Here is a 16,104-nt window from a genome sequence, read left to right as displayed (position 1 = left end):
CTCTCCCCTAAAACTGTTTACATACTTATTGGTTCAGCTTTACACAATGTGTAGTTTTTTTTTTCTTTTTACGGGTATCCTATAAATACACTGTAGTAGCTGCAGCTACTATAGTGTATTACAGTATCTTCCAGGTTCCTGCTACAGCCCTATGCTGAGCAGCTTTCCTTTGCTGTTAAAACACTGAGAGGGGAATTTATCAAAGCTGGAGCAGCCAAAATCAGGAGCACCTGTGCATGACAACCAATCAGCTTCTCTCTTTTATTTTAAAAGCTTAACTGAACAAACTGAAGAGAGACGCTGATTGGATGCCATGGCATCCTGGTTCTGTCTGCTCCAGTTTTGATAAATTCCCCTCAGTGTCCTAAAACAAAGAGTGGCTCACTGAGTATAGTGGGCATTCAGAGGATGCCTAGTATTTTTCTCAATAAATAGTACAATGAATACTAGGCTTCTCTGATTTGTAGAAGGGTAGTGACATCACAGCAGTGGAGTTTCTGCAGAGTGACCACTTCAGTCAACCACCCTAATGGAGCTCTCCCACAAACTACTAAAGAATGTCACATTGTGGCAGCTAGCAGGGAAGAAGAACCATCTGTCAACCACCCTTGCTGCAACATCCCTAGAAGCTGTTAGTCATATGGGGTGGGTAGCTGGGGGAGAAGGAGTTGCTGTCAGTCAGCCTTGCTGATGCTGCCCTGAAAACTGAAGAAGTGTTGGACCCCGTCTACACCGGGGCAGTTCGGCCCACATGGATTCACCGACATGAACTATCCCATACATTGCTATGGGGACCTTCATGCAAATGCACGGGACCGCACAATCCGAAACATCACACACAACCCCACCCCAAACTGCTCTCTGCACTATTTTTGCCGCGCTGATCAGTGCAGTTTCAATACAGCTTTCAATGGAACTGCGATGATCAGCGTGTTTTTGGGCATTTTGAAAAACTCCCAAAACCTCCCTTTTGAGAGCGGTAACCGCAACTGCCCCGGTGTGAATGGGCTCGTACATGCAAGCAGAAGATATATGCAAAAAAAAAAACCTTTTTGAAACGGGTTTAAACTTACCTGTGTCTTCGCCGCGCACTCCCGTCCAAACATTTGAAGAGTCTCGGGCGGCTGCAAAGGATCTTGGGGCGGGCGCATGCGCAGTTCAGATGTTCGGCAGGCGAGGAGAGACGCAAGGTAAATCCATGGAGCAGCGTGCACCCGCACAGACTCGGTGGGACATGAGTGAAGAGGAGGACAGAGGAGTCAGTGCTGGATCGGAGACCCGCACCAGTGCTGGAGGGTCAGCTGAAAAGGACAGTAAGGAAGAAGATGATCGAATAAATGGGCATCATTTAAGGTAAGTCCTGACACTAACATTGGGTGGGGAAAAAGAAAATAGTCTTTAATGTCACTTAAAAAAGACCAATAGGGTGTTTTAGGATTAAGGGAGGTAGGGTCAATCTTTGCTTTTGCAGAAAAAGATTTGCACATAACGTGGAAATAAAAGGTTTACTTTGCATGAGTTAAACCGGCAGAGGTAAATTAACAGCATTCTCAAGTGTATATTTACAAAATATAATGTCAAATATGTCCAAGCCCTTGATCAAATTTTACATATGTCTCTGTTAGAGTTAACATGTCCATACTGCCGTTATTGTCCTGTGCCTATAGGCTGTCCTATCTAGTACATGTGGGGGGGAAAAAAATCTTATAATAAGAAAAACTTTGAAATCAGATCATTTGTATGTGGGCTGGCAGGAGTCATTTGTGCATTCTTCAGTTCTCATGCAAAAGACGTGCTGTAGCACCAGTTGTAGCTGAGGTTACACTAAGAAATAGTTGGTAAATCCTGTGTCTGCTGCTCATATTTATTACATCCTCTCTGGCCTATTCAGTGTCAGTTTCAAGCTAGACCAACTTGTCAAACGAGTCTTAATCTAGATGAAAATAATATTCATTGTAACCGCAATGCTGAGCAGTGTAAAATTCCTTCTATTCTTTGAAGCCAAGCAGTAATTCTATACTGTTCACTATTATTCTCTGTAAATAATACATTTAAAACCATTGACATCTCACCCTCTAAAAATCTTGGTGGATGAAAACTATAAAGTGGGCATGTAAGAAAAGTTCCAGATTAGATGAAACCCACTCATTGTGAAATAGACCTTTTTATGATCTGTTTAATGTGTTGGTGTCAGCAAAACTTCTTCAGATTGCTCATACAGGCCTGTGGTGTGTGCAGGGAAACCTTTTAAACTGAGACACTTATTCTACAGTTAACAAAGTAAAAAAAAAAAACATAAATGGTTTTCTGAGATTCTTATAATTTTAGATCTAGTTTTATATATTAGGCGTGCACAAATACCGATACCTAGTATTCGCCCAAATGCTCCGATACTTACCTCCAATAACGGAACTCCTGGTCAGAGGGACTTCTCCCTCTGACTTCAGGTGTCGACGGAGCATGGAGCCGGTTTTCTTTCCAATAAGAAAGCCGGTAGGCGGTTCATGATGTGCCGCCAGGCTGCTTACCAACAAGTGGCTAGGAAGCCAGCTTCAATCAGAAAACTGGGAGACGGTTCATGACGTGCTGCCCGGCTTCCTGTTTGGCTAGGAATCGGCTTCACTAGTCGCTAGGCAGCCTGCCTTCTTGACCAATCAGGAAGCCGGAAGGCACTCGCCGCCTGGCTTCCTGATTGGTCAGGAAGCCAGGGAGCCTCAGCAAGTGAAGCCAGTGTGCTTTCACGAGAGCACCAGCTTCACCGGCAATCAGGAAGCCAGGCGATGGGTCATGATCCGCCGCCCAATTTCCAGACAATCCGGCACCGGTACACTGTACCAGCGAGTGCTGAAAAAAGAAATATCGGTACTCGTACTGGATACCGAAAAACTGGAACTGGTGCATCCCTATGATGTATTGTAAACTCTATATTAATTATAACATACTGTATCTGCAATTTATCAGATATTGCACAGGATAACCGATAAAATCCAGTTCTGGATGCATAGGGCTTCTGTGTATGAGAATGACTGGAAGGAATCTGTGGTGAATGTGTTAGGGGATAACTCCACCTGCATTGAAGCTGGTAAACTAAAGGGGTTTCCAGATTACAAGATAACTGCCAACTGAGTGAGTGAACTGATGGTCTACAGCAGCCTTTCTCAACCAGGGTGCCTCAAGGGGTGCCTCAAATGGTTGTGGAAGTGTGATGTGAAGGGGGAATGAAGACTCCTGGGGGGCTCCTGATGTAAAAGGGGGGTCTGATATGAAAGTGAGGCTGATATGAATGTGAAGGGGGCTATTGATGCAAGGGGCTGACTGATTTGAAGGGGGGTGGGGGACGACTTGTTTTGAAGGGGCCACTCCAATGTGACGCGAGAAACCCACTTTTCTGTGTGTGTTTGCGTGGGGTCCCCCTTAAAAGCTGACATTTTAGACTGGGTGCCTCAAAATATTGCATACTTTTAAAGGGTGCTGTGGCTAAAAAGAAGGTTGAGAAACGTTGGTCTACGGAAGCACCTGCATGAAAAATTGGAAGCAAAACTACAACCTCCTATCCTTTACAGCCAAGGAAGGTGCCATCTTAGCTTCCATTTGGATTGCAGCTGTCATGGTGTTGCACATGTGTTCAGCTATGATGCCAACCATTTTGGGGGCTTGAAAATTTGGTTGAGAGCTGAAATAAGCACACTGTCGACCTTGACAAATGCCATGCCTAAAGGAACCATTTTGGGAAACATTAAATTGGTGGGTAAAGTTCCTCTTGAAGCCCTGGAAGAAGGCTATGTTATATGTTTGCATTTCAAGACTTTTAATTTTTTTTATTTGATGACTGAAAATCTATTAAATATGGACTATGACAAAATAGCACATTATCAATGATCTTCTGATGACAGATTTGTTTCAATCTGAGGGCCTTTCTGTGTGTAATAAAAAAATCATTTCATGACTTGATTATGCTCCCTTTTTATAGGCCAAAACAATTTTGTATTTGTGTAATGGGAATATAAGTGCAAGTCAAGTATCTTTTCCCTCTTATTGTTGTCATGTAGCAGTGTTTTATTATATTTGAATGGAACCTATATATTGGCGCTTTTTTTTCTTTCATTCTTTGAATTGTTATATTCAAAACCTGCTACAATAGAGCAAACAATAAAGAATACCTATTATGTAAACAACAAAGACTAATTTGGCAACCCCTTGTGTCATACAATTTTAAAGGAGAAATGAAAAAGAGAATGGGACCAATCACAGAAAATAAATGTATTATTCTATATGTAACAATAATATAAACTCAATGGCAGCAAATTTCCCATAATGCACACATGCTCCCGCTATCCTCGCACAGGAGATGTTTGCGTTCACAGCAATGCCCTGTCCCTGAAGAGGGTGGAAAGAGGTCACTTGGAAAGGTCTTTGCTGGGAACCGTGTCACAGAGTGGCTCTTGTAGTATAATAGGTCTTTACAGCAGGGAAGCACATGAATAATTGCTCTTTCTCCTTTTCAGACTGTTGTGACTACGTGGGCTAGCTTCTCTCCCATAACAAGGAGCAGTGTAGTTTGAATTTGGCAAAATGACAGTTTTAGTTAAGTGCTGTATAAAATATGGTTGTATGAGAACTGCTCTCCCTGAACAAATGCCTGTATAGTGTCCTCTGATGGTTACCAGTTCTGTACATTCTATTGTGCCGAACCTTATTTAATGACCTTGGGCTAACATGACAAACCTGCGCTGTCCAGAGAGCCAGTGATGGCAATCCCATCTGTAATTAATTGCTTCAACTGTTTTGGTTTATATTTAGTTTGTGAAGTCTGTGGTGATAGCCTCAGTGAAGGGACTACCAGTTGTGCTTTAGAGGAAGCAGGTGGGGATGTTTCTAAATTTAGACTTTGATAAAAAAAAAAAAAACCATTTCCTTATTGAAAGAAAATAATCACTGGGGTTGATTTGGTACAGGAATAGAGATGGCCTACTAAAGTCAATGTTGACCTTTTTGTAAAGTGATTTGTTAAGCTAATGAAGCATGCTGAGATCTATAGTTCCAGAGCAGCTAAAAAGCCACAGGCTGCCTAAACCAGTGTCTTCTTTTCTGCCTTATAATGCTTCCATTTCATTAAAGGAGAACTATGAGGTGAGTGAAAAGCACTCATCGTCATAGTTCGAGTGGACGTGCAACAATGAAACTGTCACACGTCGGCTCAATAGATCGTCGCTCGCTCACTTCTCGATCATCTCCCTGCAGAGAGCGGCGACTGTCAGTCACGGCTCCCCGCAGGGACTTCCCTACTCCGATCCTCCAGCACTGACTGGAGGAACGGACGGAGGAGGGGTCGGGCACAGTTGGCTCTGCCTCTAGATAGCCCACTCATGCAGCTGGGTGGATCTCAAAAGTAATGTCGGGATCCGCCCCGGCTGCGGCGGTCTCAGTATACCGCAAGCTGTAGCTCGTGAAATACTGAGCTTTGGGTCACGGGAGGTTAGTATATGTCTTCCCGTGACCCTTAAGAGAACTAATGGGGAAAAACACTTAGCCCATAGTTCTTTTTTAAGTTCTATGGGCACAGTGTGGTGCAAGGTTGTGCAGCATTGCACCACACTGTGCTGGAAAAAATAATTGCATTGCATCTGCTCACACGTGTTAACTGAGCCTATCTGAAACCAGGCAAAATGCCTTGTCTTGCGTTTGGGCTGCCCTGTAAAACAACAGCCAGTGTAGCCTTAATGTATCTGGTGTGAATGTAACCTAAGATGGTGGGGTTGTCACCGGAACTGGCGAATGGAAATAAAAATATCTCATCATCTAGATGGTATCTTTTTGAATATTTTGGGAAAACTTCAAGGCAGGCCCTAACCAGTCCCAGTAACTTCTAAATACAAACCTGACAGAGGTATCAGCAGTAAGTATTGAATCATTCAGAAATCCATTAGATACCTTCCTCAGAGACCGTAACATACAGGGGTATATATATATATATATATTATATGTGTGTGTATATATATATATATATACATACATACATACATACATACATACATACATACATACAGAACTTGATGGACCTGTGCCTTTTTTTTCAACCTCAAATACTATGTAATTATATGTTCGAACCTCTCCCCACTCAATAAATGTGTATTTCTTGCCTTCTCTGTCCCCATCAGGGAGATATCCCATCACTTCCTGTCCTTGCAACACCCTGTTTGCACTACAGAAAGTAAAGTTCTATCTACCCAGCTGGGACTTAGCAATAAAAACCTGACATATTCTAACGGTTCTGTACAGAACTAAATTCATTTAATTTTTTTGGAGGGGGTTTGGCGGGGTGACCTTTTTTAACATTTACCAGGTTGTCGTGTATCGTCATAATGTCTGTTGTGTTTAATGTGAAGTCGACTATAATAAGGAGATTTTGTTTTTCTTTCAGCGCCCCTGTGAGGCTATTTCTCTGTTTAGATGATCCTCCTGGTCCTTTCGATAGTCTAGAAGAAAGCAGGGTGAGTCTTTCTGGTTTTATGATGAATTCTCATATTGGCTTGTGTATTCTTTCCATAATTTACTGCAGGCTTAGGCAGCTGTGGCTTCACAGCTGGGCTCGTGAGATGACGAGGCATGCTGAGAACTGTAGTTCCACAGCAGCTAAAACCCCACAGGCTGCCTAAACCGATGTCTTCTTTCCTGCCTTATAATACTGGCATTTTATTCTTCCAAATGTGACTGTACATCGCTGTGCACTTAGGCTTTCTGCGAGACTTTAGAAGAAACAAATTACAGACTTCAAAGAGATCTTGCCGAGAAGCAGAAGGAGCTGGAAGCCATGAAGAAGCTGTTAAATGAGAAACAGCTGCATATACAGACCCTGGAAAGCCAGTTTCAGTGAGTATTTCCCATTAAACTGCGCAGTCTGAGGACATTTCCTGGCCACCAGTTTACAGCTCTGCAGGCTCTTTACTTCTAAATTATTGGATTTCTTTTCCGATTCTGGAAATAATTTCCTTATTTGTGTCTTTGGCTCTGTTCTGTGTACATTTCTGCAGTGGCAGCATTGGTGTTAGTAGCCCCAGTAGGTCAGCAGATGGTCATACGTCTCGTGTAGGAAATCAATTTATGGTTGCCTGAATGTGGCCTTGAGAAGAAGCAACATTTGTGTTTCTGTTGGCCACACTTGTGCCTGGGAACAGATGTGCTGCAAACATTTTAGGAGTGAAAAGTTTTTATTAGTTTCCTGTAACCTAAATCTGTCACATTCTTTGACTTCTTGTCTGCATGTCGCCTAAAGCTGTTGAGCATCACTGCCCTGACACTAGTACACAGTCCAAGAGTCTGCAAATGGCAACTTCCTCCTGCACTCCAGTCACATGTAAAACTGGTCTCCCTAGCCTCGGGTGCAGGCTTTCTCCTGGCGGCTCCTTGCAGCCACACTCATGCAACATACAAACGATATTACAACAGCCACACTGTGAGGGGGATTTATCAAAACTGGAGCAGGCAGAATATGGCGAAGTTGCCCATGACAACCAATCGTCTATCTTTCCTTTTTCAAAGCTTAACTGAACAAACTAAAGAGAATCTGATTGGTTACTATGCAAAACTGCTCCAGATTGTCTGCTCCAGTTTCGATCCATTCCCCCAATTGGTAATGTCCGTGACACACTGCACGCAAAGCCGTGCGAAGCAAAGCTGTCCGGCACGGAACTTTGCGTGCAGTGTGTGAGCTGAGTGCAGGCACATGATTGACTGCACCTTCAGCCAATCGGCTCATGCATAACAACCGGCCAGATGGCGCATCAAGATAGTCTACACGCGCGAGCCGATTGGCTGAAGATTATACATTTTTTTTAATTTTTTTTTTCCTCGGCACACTCAGCTACGCAAGCTCTCGCCGAGGAGAAAATTACATGACACACTGCTCGCAAAGGCAGCGCGCCACCGATCCGCGCTGCTTCGCGTGCAGTGTGTCACAGCCTTTATGGTCCCATTATAAACTTTATTGTTCTACAAATGCATGCACAACCCATCTGGGCTCTTCTCTCCTTCCCCTTTTGCCCAACTTGTGATTTTTTTTTTTTTTTTATACTTGCTCTGCAGCCCTCGCACCCTAGCAGTCCTTTCTAAGATTAGGATCACTGCCAGTGATCTCTATCAGAATTCTACTGCAGAATTTCTAACCGCTTTGGTAGAAAAATCCATAGTTTCTGACCATCTCCTGAAGGATATCCACCTTCCCTGCCTGCCTTCTGTAGCATAACATATATTGAATATTATGTGCGGCCCCAAAGTGATGTCAGGGGCCACAACTGAGACCCACTGTAATTTGTGAATTGAACACCGGAGAGGCAGGAACACAGACAGTGTCATGTAGTACAATAAAATTGATAGTGAAATCTTATGTTGGAGTGCAGCTGTCATCATTTCCTTTACCTTATACAGGGGCTTTACTTTGGGACATGTTCCCTTTAAATCATGCTGACATTGTACCATCTTAAAGACAACCTGGCCATAGTGTTGTATAACAGGAGAAGGCCCCGTTCACACCTAGGCGTTTTGTCACGTGTATTTGTCTGCACTCAAACGCTCAAAACAAGAAATCCCATTTATTTCTATTGACCTGAGCTATGCACATAGATAAATGCCTGTCTTTGGAAAAAGTACATAAGCTTTTTTGGGGGGCCTTGGTTAGTGCAATCTGACACCCTTCCCCCCTAAAAGATGGAAATGCGCAACACAATCTTTTGTGCATTTCCCATTTACATCAATATGTCACAATCGGCTCGCAAAAACGCACAACTTATTATACACACGCAAATTCGTCCATTGAAAACGCACACAGAAGAAGAGATGAAAGGAATCCCCTTTACGAATAATGAGATGCAGAATAGTGAGATTTGCAACCTGTTTGCTTACCTTGTTGCAGTAATTACAGCAAAATTTGTGCCGGTCTAACCTATCCAGGAGCTCTTGGGGTTCCTGAGTGTAGGTTGCCCTGTGGAGTTAGAAGCTGTGCTAGGTGATGCTGCTACTTTTCCTGAAAGTTACTTTAATCCACCAGACTTTTTAGCTTTGCATCCATAAGTTCCTAAACCCACTCCAGATCTACAAAAGGCAGTAAGATGTGGAGATAATCTTTTTTTTTTTTTATATACATAGAAGTGACTTTAAAGAAAAGATGAACATCAGTAGAATTTGATTATTGCTGCCAGAGCAAGGATGGCTATAGGTAAAGGACTGAGAACAGTAGACGATATTCATGGCTGAATGGGAAACCGTTTTCTATAAGATTAATCTATTAGACACCTTGGCCCTTATTTAAGTGTCTGAGGGGGAAAAAACTGATTTAGGCAGTATGTGATGGCCCTTAACAGCCAGTCAGTTTCTACCATTACAATATGGGAGAACGTAAGAATCTGGCTAATACAGGGCAAAACAGATTGCCTAAAACCATGTTCCCTCACATGTTTAGATAAATGGGGGGAAATGGGCCCTCACATGAGTGAGTGATGTCCCTAATATATGTGAACAATTAAAAAAAAGATATCTGCAAGCATGCCTGTGTTACTGAAAGAGTCAAACCGATACCCTATAGTTTAGCATCTATTTATTCAGTTGCTGATGAACTCTATGTAGATATAAATGATACAAGTGAATGCAGCTATGTGTTCATTAATACATCATTACAGCTTACGTAACCGAGTTTGCCCTGGTATCAGCCTTTTGCACAGCAGAACTCCTGTATAACACCACTCAGATTGGGAGAGGGAGGGGGAGCACTTCATGAAAATGTGCTGACAAGAAGCATGCTGATAGGAGAAGAGTAGAGTGATCAGAGAGATGGTTTCATCAAGCTGTTGCTGTTCTTCCAATGTCCAATCACAGGCTGGGGGTGGAAGATGACTACGGAAGTGGTGTCATCATTCTGGTTGTGATGTGTAAATCTCAGGACTTGCATATCCTTTGGTAGCTAAAACCATTGCCATATATGTTTGTTTTCTGTGTGATTAGCTGTTTGCCTGAAGTTCAGCTGTAACATCCTTAGTAAAAATAAAATGTGAACCTCTGTAGGGAAATGAATATGGGACGCAGTGAGGCCCGCAGACCTTCCAGAGAGGAAAGTGAATGCAGTGGTGAAGTGGAGTCTTCTGCAATTGAAGCCGATCAAGCTGCCTCTACAGGAAATGGGCAAGTTATACATGTGTTGTGTGTTCTCCTTATGAAAATGGAGCAGAATGATCTAAAGTCCAGATAATTGCCAGAAATAATGTGAATACCTGCAGCAGAAGTGTGCCCATTGTTGCCTATTGTATGTATGTGGCTGTATAACTGGGGATGTACAACAGCAACTACATGCATAAAATTGCTTTTCCTGTGAGCAAAGTGCACAGAATGGGCTCATAGTGCAGACCCTGATAAAGGCGCAGGAGCCAGGAGGACAGGTTCAGGAGTGCCATGACCATGCTACTTTAAATAGGCGAGAATCCAAGACCGCTCACCAAACCATCAGTCATTAGAGCAGATTGCCAGTACACATTAGAGCAGTTACTATGAAAAGAGGAGACTTTAATGGCACCAAGTAAAATAGGACCATTTGCTTGCCTTGATTAAAAAAATTAAATCCTACCCATATGTGTCGGTAAAGCCTAGGCACAGATTACATGGTCTCTGTTTATCCGAGACTGGAGAAAGTCTAATATGTTCAGACTTTTTTCAACTTCATTAACATAAATGGATCTGTGAGAATGTGCAGCACTGCTGAGGAAGAAGCAGAGCCTGCATATTTAATGAGCACATGTAGAATTACAAACTATACACGGATGCAAGGTTTTTATACCTTAAAAACATTAATAAGATTAATTGCTTTACCTTCCAAACCCGAGTTCTGGACAAAGCCACACAGCTTTTGCAGAAAATATTCCCAGCCGGCTCATATGCCTAATGCACCATGGCATTGTGGATGGTTTGTACTCTGCTAAATGGCTGCCCCCCCCTGCTTGAGTATGAGACAGCCATTGGAATATGTGAAGGACTTCAGAGTGGGATACACTAAATAGGGTGGGGGATACATTTAAAGGACAACTTCACTAAAAGTATACTTGCCCTTTTTAAGCTGAGCTTTGTCACATTATAATAAAAAAAACAGTTGGTAATAAGCATTTTGGGTACAAGGCATTATATTTTTAATGACTTATATAAGAGTTTAATCTGTTCTCTGCTGCATGTTTATAAATGTGACATTTACATTACCTTTATTATACTTCTTTTGATGAAGTTCTCTTGAAGTTCACAACTAAAATCCATCCTTGCAGCCAGTTAAACGTACCATTTGCATGTAATATTTCTACTTTAATGGATAACAAAGTGCAGTTCTTTGTTCCCTGTGGCATTAGTGATCTAGTTATAAGGTAACTTGCTTAACAGTTGGGGATTCTTTGGTGAAATTAGAGACTACGATATCTTTCCTTTCTCTCTGCTAAAAGGAAGCCAGGATGACATAACGAACACCAATTACTGTGGCGATGCATTCATAAAAACTAATTAAAGAAGAACTATGAGGTGAGTGCTTTTCACTCACCTCATAGTTCTAGCCGACCTGTGACAATGAGACTGTTATAGGTCGGCTCAGTAGATCGGGAGGTGAGCGAACACATACTGGCATTCGCTCACCTCTCGATCCTGTCACGGCTCTCTGCCGTGACAGGGGAGGGGCTGGATTCCCTGCTTCGATCTGCCAGCGCTGACTGGCGGAACGGACAGGGGAGGGGGCGGGTACAGCTGGCTCTGCCTCTAGATAGGCAGAGCCAGCTGTCAGTCACGCAGCTGGGCGGATCCCGTCATAATTGTCGGGATCTGCTTCAGCTGCGGCGTCTCAGTATACCACGAGCTGTAGCTAGCGGTATACTGAGCTTCGGGTGACGGGAGGACGCTAGTTTGTGTCCTCCCGTTACCCTAAGGAGAACTATGGGGAAAAGCCTTAACCCCATAGTTCTCCTTTTTAAGGCTACACTCTTGCTGGTGTGATTTATTATGTGCTGTTACATGCGCTGCAAAACATCTCTGTGAAAAGTGCATGTAGCAAGTAAAGCCATTTCCATGCACCTGTAGAGCAGCCTTTATACATTTTTTAAGTCAGCTAGTTTAAGTAGCTGAATATTGACTTTGTATCAGATTCTTCTAATCTGCAGCAGAACACCACTTAGACTGGGTAAAAGGGCTGTTGCTATACCTGGGCATGCCTTCAGTTTAAGCATCAGGAGTCCTGTTTCTGTCCTTCATATTCTATACCCTCAGCATAAAATGGCACAAATCTGTGTATTGGCCACTTCAGGATCTCTTATTTCACCTGACTGGGGGGCACTCATATGCCCAGTACCAGGGATGATGTGGAACCTGCATAACATCCCTTTTGCCTGTTCTGACATCTTTGGAATCAACATTTCATACTCCCAGTTGGGCAATATTTGCCAGCTATGGTCGCTGCTTAACTTCATTAACAATGTAGCAGAACCTTGTCATCCCTCTGGTGCTTGGCTAGAATATGAAAGTCCAGGTTCTATATCTATATTATTCCATGCCTTCTTCCTTTTCTGTAGAGTTTGATGTAAGGCATGCATGCTTTTTCTAGAACTGGTTGGAAAGTGAAAGGGTCTGCCCTCATTATAACCACCTGATTAGTCTAAGTTGAGGTATGGAGAACTGCTGCCTCAGCATTTTCTTTAGGTGTGAACAAGTCTATGAAAGTGTCTTGCCTAATTTAAGACTGCTGTTGCAAAGGAAACTGCAATATGTTGGAGAAAAGCAGTGAGCCAATCCCATGAGCAGGTTATGGGAAGTTTAGGAGTACTGTTGCCATGGTAGCAAGGAACAGATATTTCATATTTTTGGCACTTGCAGACCATTTATAGCTGCTTGCATATTGAAATGCCAATTTTTAAAGTTTACCTAAACCGATATAAAAATAATACACACCCTCACATACACAATGTCATGCATGTTAATGTACTTATTAATGCAACTGGTGCAAGCACCTGTATTTTGTCTTGATATCAGCCTTTTGTAATTCTTATTACAGTAAAGCTCAGATTGGGAGAAGGAGAGGCAGCACTGGAAGCTATTGAGGGTCTGTTGTATGTACATGTTAACTGGTAACATGCTGACAGAAGGAGAAAGTAAAAACATGACCCTATTAGTTGGGTGATGCTATTTTACTGTTCACTCACAAGCTGGAGGCAGCAAGGTGTTCAAGCTGGATTGCACATGAGTGGTAGAGAAAAGTCTGGTCACTGACCTGGCAGGGCTGTCTATTGTGAGGACTGGCTAAACGAACATTTAGCAGTATGCCTGCAGTTCAGCTTGATTAGCATAGGATAACTGTACTTTTATGGTTTATGTCGGCCTTTTATTTTTCTGTGCTTCGAGAGTGGTAATCACAACTGGGCCAGTTTGTCATTTATGTGCATTCAGTCTGTACTGAGCAATAGTACAGAGTTGTGATCAGGTGCCTGTGTGATTTAAATCTTCATTGGCAGACTTCATGAAGACTTCTATATTTTTCTGCACTTGTGTAGTCACTGGAGAGACAGATCACAAACACTGCCAATATTACCGGTAGTTCTGCAAACCCACTGCCTGCTCCCATCCCATGTGATTCCGAACAGCTACTTGTGAGAAGCAAAATGCACATCTAAATATATTGCTGATGCTTTCCTTGTTCAGTCCTGGTCAGAAGCAGGCTGATGACTACACTGTGTAAGTCTGACTACTAGATCTAAACAGAGCATTGTTTACACTGGCCTGGTCATGTGATGTCGGCTCTCAGAACACCGGAAAAGAAAAGACTTTGCAAAGATTTGACTAGATTTGCAAAGTTGTTTGGTGTCCTTGAGAAAAGGCTAATGTTTTAAAAGTACAGATATCCTTTAAATTGCAAAAAAGTCTATAGAGTAGGGATGCACCAATATCGTTTTTTCTGTATCAAGTACGAGTACCGATATTTTGTTTTCAGTGCTCACCGATGTCGGAATTCACATTTAAGGAAGCGGGGTGGCGTGTAATGACTTGTCCCCCGGCTTCCTGATTAGCCGTGAAGCCGTCTCCATGCTGCCTCGTCACCAGGTGACGAGGCAGCATGGAACCGGCTTCCTGCCCAATCGGGAAGCCGGGGGGCAGGTAAATGACTCGCTTCCGGATTGGCCAGATTCCCGACCAATCGGGAAGCCATACGGTGAGTCATTACATGGCGCTCGGCTTCCTGATTGGCAGGGAAGCCAGTTCCATGCTCCCAGGTGACGAGGAAGCATGGAACCAGCATCCTGGCCAATCGGGAAGCCGTGGGGCGGGTAAATTACTCGCTGCCCAGCTTCCGGATTGGCCAGATTCCCGACCAATCGGGAAGCCATACGGTGAGTCATTACATGGCGCCCGGCTTCCTGATTGGTAGGGAAGCCAGTTCCATGTTCCCAGGTGTCGAGGAAGTATGGAGTCGGCTGTCTGGCCAATCAGGAAGCCGGGCGGCGGGTAATGACTCGCCACCTGAATTCTTGATACAGGGAGTTCTGGTATTGGGAGCATTTGGGCCAGTACGAGTACCCAAATACTTGGTGCATCCCTACTATAGAGTGTTTAATTTTACTATGTTAGATTCGTTTTCTTGCTGGAGGTAGACAGTCTGCATGTTACTTTGTTTGCAACTAACCTTGATGTTTGTTTTTGCCCCTATTTTGCAGCTCCTATAGGGACAGCCATGAGAACTGCTGGAATGAATGTCCACATGGAGAGCCTCTTCCAGAGATTGAAGTTGCTGAGGTGGCAGATCCTGACGAAGACATTTAATGTGCCTGTGTTAACAATGGACGGACATGTTCTGCCCATCGTCATGTGTTCCTCTTCCATCCTGTGAAATCTTAGAGCCTTTAACTGACATGCAGGATGTTTCCATGCACAGATAACACTAAGACGTGAAAGTGCCGTTATTGCTGCTATATGGCCGGCCCGTTGAAGTTTGCTATATACAATCTGAGGAAGTAAAGGGGATTGCACCTTAGAACTGAATAAACAAAGCCCATCTTTTGATTCTCTCACAGTAATGATTCACCAGTAATTTTGTGTCTAGCTGTGTCTGTGTGAGGATGGCATTGTTTTCAAGCACTTTTGTAGAAGTCCACATTAATCGCATCAGTGCCACACGGGGCTGTTCTGCTTTGCCAAGAATGCTTCTTGCTTCCTTTCTTTTTCCACACAAAGAATCACTTGTTTCCTGCTGTGGATGTTGCCAATCGTGTTATTTTAATCAGCGGCGGCTCGGAGAGAGATTTTCTAGTAACTGAGCAACAACCTATGTGTACAGGTTGTTCTATTATTAGACCGCTGTGCAGGCAGCACACCTGACCCCCAGCAGCTCCCTTGGAGATTCATTGGAAGTTTCCATTAAGACCTGAAACCTTTTGTGTACATTGGTGCTCAAGAAAGCACATCTATCTAACGTTAAATGATTGTTAAAGAGGACCTGTCATGAATATGGCATTATCAATTCATGTTTATCAATTCATGTTTATCAATTCATGTTTAAAATATGAACTGCTGTTACCCAGAATTTTGGTCTTCTAATTTCTTATGATCCTCTGCAGTGCAAAGTTATCTGTGTTTCAGATTATAATTTATTGGATAGAAACAGTATTTAAAGATAACTGCTCTTTCAGTACAAATCACCATGCTGTAATAGTGCCTGCAGGCTGCTAAAAAAACACTAAGTAGGTCTCTGTAGCTTACTTGAAGAGATCAGTACTCCCTCCCTTGGAGTCTGCAGCCTCCTTACATTTACTCCCTGCTGTGCTGCTGTTACTCCCACACTCCCCTAGAGATAGACCTTGGGAGAAGAGCTCTGCATTACTCTGAATGTGTGTCCCACCTCCCAGGAACTCGATTGGTGGAGCAGCTTTAAGGAAAAGTTAAAGGATGTGCGTGGAAAGTGCAGTTATTCTTTAATGATATCTCCGTTCATGACAGGTCTTTTTTAAGCACAATCTTAATCTCCACATGGTTTTTAGATATTTACAAATATATGTTCCAATATTTTATCTATGAAGCTTAGAAGTACCAAATTCCAAAGTATTTATACAT

The 16,104-nt window shown here is 43.0% G+C and overlaps 1 protein-coding gene across 1 annotated transcript in view; it reads left to right on the top strand.

The window, feature by feature from the left end:
* Positions 1-15,496, top strand: part of SNX16 (sorting nexin 16) — a 28,145-nt gene extending 12,649 nt beyond the window's left edge. Inside the window, exons 4-7 of the mRNA XM_018567992.1 lie at positions 6,422-6,491; positions 6,734-6,870; positions 10,054-10,170; positions 14,712-15,496. Of these exons, the coding sequence (XP_018423494.1) occupies positions 6,422-6,491; positions 6,734-6,870; positions 10,054-10,170; positions 14,712-14,817 (430 nt within the window). The 3' untranslated portion in view covers positions 14,818-15,496. The remainder of the gene's footprint in view (positions 1-6,421; positions 6,492-6,733; positions 6,871-10,053; positions 10,171-14,711) is intronic.
* The last annotated feature ends 608 nt before the right edge of the window (positions 15,497-16,104 follow it).

This window comes from Nanorana parkeri, unplaced genomic scaffold (genome assembly GCF_000935625.1).
Source record: "Nanorana parkeri isolate BGI_ZX_2015 unplaced genomic scaffold, ASM93562v1 scaffold1126, whole genome shotgun sequence".
Classification (NCBI taxonomy): Eukaryota; Metazoa; Chordata; class Amphibia; order Anura; family Dicroglossidae; genus Nanorana; species Nanorana parkeri.
This window is presented reverse-complemented; position numbering and strand designations above follow the sequence as displayed.